This window comes from Brachycentrus maculatus, unplaced genomic scaffold, assembly GCF_059751285.1.
Source record: "Brachycentrus maculatus isolate JH-2025_06_01 unplaced genomic scaffold, ASM5975128v1 h1tg001763l, whole genome shotgun sequence".
In the NCBI taxonomy this organism is placed as follows: domain Eukaryota; kingdom Metazoa; phylum Arthropoda; class Insecta; order Trichoptera; family Brachycentridae; genus Brachycentrus; species Brachycentrus maculatus.
The window spans coordinates 47,586-55,390 of record NW_028282359.1 but is presented as its reverse complement, the minus strand read 5'-3'; the positions used below and the strand labels follow the sequence as shown (position 1 = coordinate 55,390).

Here is a 7,805-nt window from a genome sequence, read left to right as displayed (position 1 = left end):
TGAATTGCCAACAGCTTGCCAATCGATCCAGGCAAAACCTTAATGCGATTACCATTGAAATTCATCACTTTGAGCGACGAGAATGCGCATATATTCATATTTATCGACTAAATCTGATTATTCTAAAAATGCAATTATTGGAGTTTTGGCATTTTATTGCAGGATATCAATTCAGGGATAGCATTGATACTGCAGTTATTGGCATTAAGGATTCTGGCCTATGTAAATTGTGTATTATTATTTATCAAATCTTGGAGTGTGGTTTTGGATAAATTGATTTATTGGAGTAATTAAGGATTTTTATTGATGACAGATTAATTTTCTCTTCTGTTTTGTTTATGATCTTGTAGTTGGTGAGATGAACAGCTCCCCATATAAGCTTAATTTTAATTTTAAAAATATACAAATGAAGGGCATATATTAAAGTCAAAAGTATAGAGTAAAAACAAAACTAAAATATATATTCATAAATATCTATTGCTTCCCATAAATAATCCTAAAACAAAATTAAAATTAGTTGATCACATTACTTATTTCACTAAACAACAACAAATAGGCTCAAATCCACAAATCCATAAATTACATTAATAATCGGACAAAATGTTCGATATCAATTTTTTGTTATGAAATACAAATCATAATCACGATCAGTCTTGCATTCTTGTGATTATTGCAATACATACTGACCTTGTCAGCAGATGTTTGTTTGAGTTTGTTTATGATTGACAATACTCATTTAGGCATATGTTTATATGTTTATATCTTAATATTTATTCCTAGCTTATCAATTAGATTTGTATTATTTGTAGATAAGGAGTTTCATTCTTCTATTCTATGCATATTCTGATTATATTATCGTTGTATAATTTATTTGTTTTGAGTATATTAAAAGGTATCGATGAATGTAAGGGCAGACACTGAAAAACTGAAGCAAGTCTTCGAGGAGCATGACACGGACAAAGATGACAAGCTAACTGTCGATGAAGCTGTCTCAGCATACCTAATCCTTTAAATACATGATATATATGCAGGCAGAGTCTCCAATGTACTCATCCCATAACATATCAGAAAATGCGTAAAATGAATTTAAAACTTCGCGAGCCAATCCTCCTAACATTCTCAGATTTTGAACATATTTATAGGATGTTAACGCAAACTCAAATTTAAGCTTAAATTTAATCTATAGCTCTTGAACTAGAAAAAGCAATTAAAGCGCGATCTAAAGAGTTGGATTAATCATTGCAAGGTTAAGGCAAGAAATAGTTCATTCCGACGGATCGTGGCGACCAATTAGCCTTCAAGGTAAAGATCGGGCAGAGATAGCAGTATAATAACCAAATCTACTTAAAACTATAAAAGGTATAGAATCAGTTTGTGAAGATATTGCCAGAGCCTGTCATTGAGATCCGGTTCAATAGTGATAACTGCGAGCTGTTAAAATAATTACTCGAAAATCTCATAAAAAATGGGAAAGATTTCCTATGTGGAGAATTCCCTAATGAAAAATAAACAATAACCAACGATATACAATTCGATATCTCCATCGAAAAGCCCCTCTCCTCAAATCCCACAGACCCAAACATAGTCAAAGTCAAAATTCACTATAATTCCCCTAGAGTCAAATAACTCTCGTAAATGCTACACACATTTTTCTAAAAGATCTTGCGCTGTTCGACACACATAAACTTAGAAGTAAACTTACAGTTCAATGAGTCTGTGTTCGATTTCTTTAGGAATAAATAATCGAACATCTACGACCTACTGCTCAATGACATGCAGACATAGGTGAAGATTGAGACAAACTAATGCATTTCCGCGATTAGGTAGTTTGCGTATATTCATACACTTTTTGATGACTGTCAAGTTAATCCTATTCATCCTTTTGGGATATCTGCGCTTGCGGCTTTATGTGCGGAATCGGCGAAGACTGAACTGTAATTCGATAACTTAAGGGATATCCGTGCAGATCAGTTAAAATAAGACCCACAGTTCAATGCAAAATACGATACGAGTCCAAGCGATGAAGTTTCTGGTGCTAGTTAGTAATTTAAAGGGATTCTCCCGATGATCGTTAGCGCGGTATGCAGCATTCCGTAATTTCGAATGAAGGAAATATTTGAGAATCTGAAAGATTAGGTGAGTATCTGTGCTGAAATGGCGACGATGAAGGGTGAGGCCAAGTTCAAGATCCTTAAACTCAAGTAGCTATTTTGTGCGTATTTGGGGGAGGGTATGGGTTCAGAATCTGGTAGTGATGATTGATATATTGTGGTGGTGCATGCATATTGTCATATCAGAGCATTATCATTTTAGAATACTATATGGTTTGTGTCGATCGATCCACAGCGATAGTCTGCGAAGTAAAGCATAACAATATAATCAATATCGATGTTCAATGATATATTCCAACATCCCTTTAATCCAATGACGCCGACTATATCATATCAATCAATAAACCTAATAAGCCTGAATAAATTAATTCAACATGCATAATAATTAAGAATAAAAAGAAGAATATGAATACCTATAAATCCCCAGCAACTAACACACAATTCCCCAATTAACATCAATTGCCCGAATCAACCAATTCCCTCTAGACAGCTGCCTATACTACGAATCAGCATAAAAGAACTCCCACATTCTCTAAATAACTAATCGATAGCATGCATCCCAATATCTCTAATACGAACATCAACAGCAACAGCCATAATGCGATTATCCATTACATTTAGAATCATCGCAATACAAATTAGACAAATAAATATTCGACTTACTAGTCTAATTTGTTTAGTACACCATCAGAATAGGAAGGGGTGGGCTATCAGAAATCTAGGAGTAATAAGCATAAGTTTTTGACGGTTACTCACACGAGGATGTCGTAGTCAAGGCAATGTTCTTAGAAGTCCCAGTATCTCCCATCTGAGCAATCGGCTATCAGAAAACATCAACAATTCGATTCTTCTGATAGATCAGTATTAAGCCAAAAAGTCCGTGATCAACAAATTTAATAGCAGTGTTTTATTGCTAAAAACACCCAGCCTCGTAGTGATCCAATTAGTAGCAATACTGACAATAACGGCATAAATAAATTGACATAAGAAATTGACATCTGTGGTCTATGCCGCTGCTTGAACATCAATGAAAAAATATAAAAGATTGATTATGGTTTCTATCGGAAAAGAGCGGCATCAAACTTATCTCCCAATGCGAACAACGTCAATACGAACAATACCAATCTGAAACAACGAAGAATCTTCAACACCAACCAAACCAACATCCAACCTTTATAGATCGAACTAATAAACAGCACCAACGCCATAACCACCAATAAAATATAAACTCCAGTAAACTAATTAATATAATTGGACGCATATCTCAATTAACTAACCCTTAAAAACTAACACTAAAAACAGCAGAGTAATATCCATCACATTCACAGTAAGCTCAGCAATGATACGAATAGCCAGTATACTGCGCATAATGCTTATAATGAGCATCAAGTCTATCATCATAATCGAAATTAGCAACATAGGTAGTGATTTTTAGGTTGGAAACAATCTCGACGCAGAGTTGATGTGTTAGTGTGACTTTGATATTGTTTTACTTGTTTATTTGATGGTATTAATGGTGTTAATGGTGTTTATGGGGATGGATGTTCCGAGTTTGTTGGCGTCACCCACCCTAGATTAATGGATGTGCTGTATAATATATACTGATAATAATAGTGCAGAGAATGAACAGCCAAACTTCTTAAGAACAGGCAATTCAGAATGCAACTCCGTCGTCTGAAGTGATCAGGTAGCGCCTCAAACAACTGAGCCCATAATAAAGAAAGCAACTGCTTTAAATGCTGTCGAGCAATCCGAAATAGCTCGCATTCTTTGTGCCCAAGGATAAAACATATTACAAAATTACATAAAAATGAATGATATTCTCATTTATTTATATTGTCTTACTTATTAGAAGAGTAATGAAGAAATGCTCTCGGGGCACATGCTGTGGGTTGCAGAAGGCTTGAGTTAAACTATTATATATAGGTTATAACTATGTCTATGTTATTATTTTAAATGTCTGTTTAAATGTCTGCTCTTAAATGTCTGTTTAAAATGTCTGTAGATGTCCCTGCATATTTGTATTGAGCATATTACATATTAATGCACTTAACACATCTTTATTCACATAATCCTGTAGAGATACAGATATATTAATTTAAATAGATAAGATAGGCAAGATGCATGACGAATAGTTTCCATTCACAAACACCTACGACTGGAACAATAAGCAGCTCATTGGCGAAGGAGGCTTTGGGCAAGTATACAAAGTCTACAGCCATAAAAGATAAAAGTATTCCGCAATCAAGAAAATGTCTATGCATAAGTTCGATCAGCCCTTCAAAATCTAAGCCCTGAAGAACTAACTCTAAGCAACAAGACAACTGCAAAGTCCATACACTCTCTCCCTCGAATAATAATGCAAAATCGGGAAAAACTATACTTATCTTGTTGTCGAGCTTTGTGACACTGATCTCAAGCGGAAGCTCCTTGATAATGACATGAAGATCAGCGAAGATGAAGCGATCAAGGTCATTCGGAATATCACTTAGGCATTTCGGATACTGGTTAATCATAAGTATATGCATCGGGACTTGAAGCCTGAAAATATATTACTGAAAGAGGGTTTGTACAAACTGGCGGACTATGGGTTTGTCAGGAAGGTCACCAACTTATAAGTGGAGAAATTGACTGAAGTATGTGGGACTCCGCTTTATATGGCTCCTCAGTTGCTCTATCGCAAGTAGTATACATCCAAATGCGATATTTGGAGTTTAGGGTTAGTGTTTTATGAAATGCTCTTCGGGTTCTTTCCATGGGTCAACAAACATATTGACACATATAAGAAGTTTATTGTCAAGAAGCCTGTTTCTTTTCCTTATAAATGCGAAATCTCTTAAAATACAAAGGACTTCATCGAAAGATGTTTGCAGCTCGAAGAGTAAAACCGAATAAGCTGGCTCTAAATATTCGAGCACCCTCTCATAAAACACAAAGATAAAGGCCAGCCTTTACATTTCGACAACATTCCTGAATAAACCCTTAAAATCCTCATCCGAGTCCAATAATCCTCGTCCTTCAAATTTGTCAATTAGCTCGAAGTCTTCAAAAAATACGAAAAGAACAGCAAAGAGCTCAACAAATAAGAATTCTACTCGCTAATGAAATAATTAGACTCAGAAATCACAACCTACTAATGCATGAAAATCTTCGAAATTGCAGACAGCACCAAAGACAACAAAATAAACTTTCCCTAATTCAAGAAATTCTTCGTTGATATAGACTATCGTTCAGCTAACGATATCGCAGCTCGAAGAATCGAGTAAATTGTTAAAATGGCACAAACTAGGAATATCGATATGTACGAACTCTTCGAACTATTCGACAAAGATAAATCAATGCATATCGACACGAAAGAGTTCTACGCTTTTATTAAACATATTGCTCCTCAAATTAACGACAGTTAAATCAAGATGATGTGGACTAGATTCGACAGTGACAGTTCGGGCCATATTAATATGAATTAGTTTCTGAATGAAGTGACGAGGAGTGTGCCTAATTTGAAGCACACTCATAATAACAGGCCGGATATTCCGAATTATTAACGCGCACAGAGGAATGTCTCATGTTTGAAGGATTTCTTAAAGCAGAAAAAAGTGTCAGCTGAACAATTTTTCAATAAGGCCAAAATTAATGCGAATGGCTTAATGAAGTTAGAGGATTTTGGGCCATTGATTGGCAAGATTAACTATGAAATTACGAAGGAAGAAGTGAGAGATATGTTTCTCTTGATTGATCGGAATAGTTCAGGGGCTATTTAGATAATTGAACTCAAGAGTCTACTCATGAGTTGAATTTATTTGATTTGAGTTAAGTAATGGCAGTCATATTGCATAATCACTCTATAAAATATGATGTGATTATGGATATCCGATATACATCTTAAATGCATATTAAACCGTATCTGTCATATCCAAATGGGATAGTAAATATTTATCATAGCTTAGAATGCAATAAGAATCTCCAACAGTCATCTTCATCTTAGGAGGTCCAGGATCAGGCAAGGGCACACAATGCTAACTTCTACAGAAAAATCTGAACATGGTGCACTTCTCAGCTGGCGATCTCCTCCGATAGTAGAGAAAAAAAGGGTCAGAGAAGGGGGAGTTGATCGAATCCTATATAAAGTAGGGCAAAATAGTACCCAGCGCAATTACTATTGCATTACTTGAACAAGCGATGCGAGAAAAGGGCTGGTAGAAAAATAAATACTTAATTGATGGCTTCCCCCGCAATTCGTAAAACTACTAGCAGTGGAATGCTCTCATGCAGACAAAGGTGAATGTGCCATTCCTGGTCTTTTTGAACTGTTCGGAAGAATGCATGCTGAAGAGGCTCACAAAAAGAGGGGAGAACAGTGGAAGATCTGATGATAATATCGAGGTCATTAAAAAGAGATTTACGACTTACAACTAAGAGACGATCCCAGTCATCACAGACTTCAAATCAAAGGGAAAATGTCTGGAAGTAAACTCTGAGGAGGAAATCGAGTAAATCTTCAAGAAACTTGAGCAAGGATTTAAAGAAAGAAATGTGATTTGATAACAAACCATGTGAGAATATCTAATCGTATATCGCTATAGAAAATAAGTAAGTAGTATATTTTAAGAGAGTGTGTATGTTTGTATGTGTCTAAGTGTGCGAGTGTGTGTGAGCATGTGAGGATATGCTGATAATCGCAGTTTGGATATGGATTGCATAAATTGAATATTAAAATATTAAAATATAATCAGTGATAACCAATCGATGGCTGATAATCAAGTACCAGTTTGTTTTATCGCAGCATGAAAGAGCTTTCCAAAAGCAAGAAACTGTTTTCCTGAACAGCAAGAAACTGCTCGCCAAGAAGTCCGCAACTGGAGTCAGATACTTCAAGAATATCGGACTTGGATTCAAAACACCAAAGGAAGCCATTGACGCCAAGTACATCGACAAGAAGTGCCCATTCACCAGCGGAGTCTCCATTCGAGGCAAGATCCTCAAGGGCATTGTCATCAGCACTAAAATGCAGAGAACCATTGTCGTCCGTCGAGACTACCTCCATTACGTCCCCAAATATAACAGATACGAGAAAAGACATCGAAACATCCCAGTTCACTGCTCTCCAGCTTTCACTGTGAAGGAAGGTGACATCGTGGTGATTGGATAATGCAGGCCTCTCACCAAAACTGTCCACTTCAATGTCCTCAAGGTCATCCCTAACGAAATTGTCGGCAATGTCAGAAAACAGTTCATGTTGTTCTGATTGATTGATTGGATACCTAACATATTATTTAATCAATTTGTACCATCGAAGAATATGTTCTGATGCATACATTTGTCATTGATAAGTATTATGTAATGAGTATTAATTCATCCTGGTCACTGAAAGCCTGATCGCTAAGTCCCCTAATAACTCTAACAAACAGCTCTCCTTTCTCCCTCCCCTTCTACTCCATATATATAGACCTTTACTAAATAAATAGTGAAGATTTAGCAACATTAAACCCAATATAATTCACCAAATAATATTTCGCATATAATCCTGCATAGCTCACATGGATAAATCTCCCCTCTAAATACAGTTTGATGAATTTGATAAGGATGAAGATGGCAAAATAACAGATACCGAAGCCTACGAGCTGATGAAGTTGTTGGGTAAAAATGTCTATTCGGGAAGTGTCTTAAAAGTATGAACTATCTTAAACTAGGCCA

General features: G+C 35.9%; 1 protein-coding gene across 1 annotated transcript; it reads left to right on the top strand.

The window, feature by feature from the left end:
* The first annotated feature begins 898 nt into the window (after positions 1 to 898).
* LOC148298665 (small ribosomal subunit protein uS17-like) lies at positions 899 to 7,351 on the top strand. Its single transcript, XM_088276725.1, has 2 exons — positions 899 to 988; positions 6,895 to 7,351. The coding sequence occupies exons 1-2, from the start codon at positions 899 to 901 to the stop codon at positions 7,258 to 7,260; spliced, it is 456 nt and encodes a 151-aa protein (XP_088132851.1). The 3' UTR covers positions 7,261 to 7,351.
* The last annotated feature ends 454 nt before the right edge of the window (positions 7,352 to 7,805 follow it).

What these genes read in the sequence shown, in the direction of transcription:
- LOC148298665 (XM_088276725.1), top strand. Translation starts at nt 899, where the DNA reads ATGAATGTAAGGGCAGACACTGAAAAACTGAAGCAAGTCTTCGAGGAG. An exon ending in AGCTAACTGTCGATGAAGCT is followed by an intron (nt 989 to 6,894) that starts GTCTCAGCATAC and finishes GTTTTATCGCAG; the next exon opens with CATGAAAGAGCTTTCCAAAA.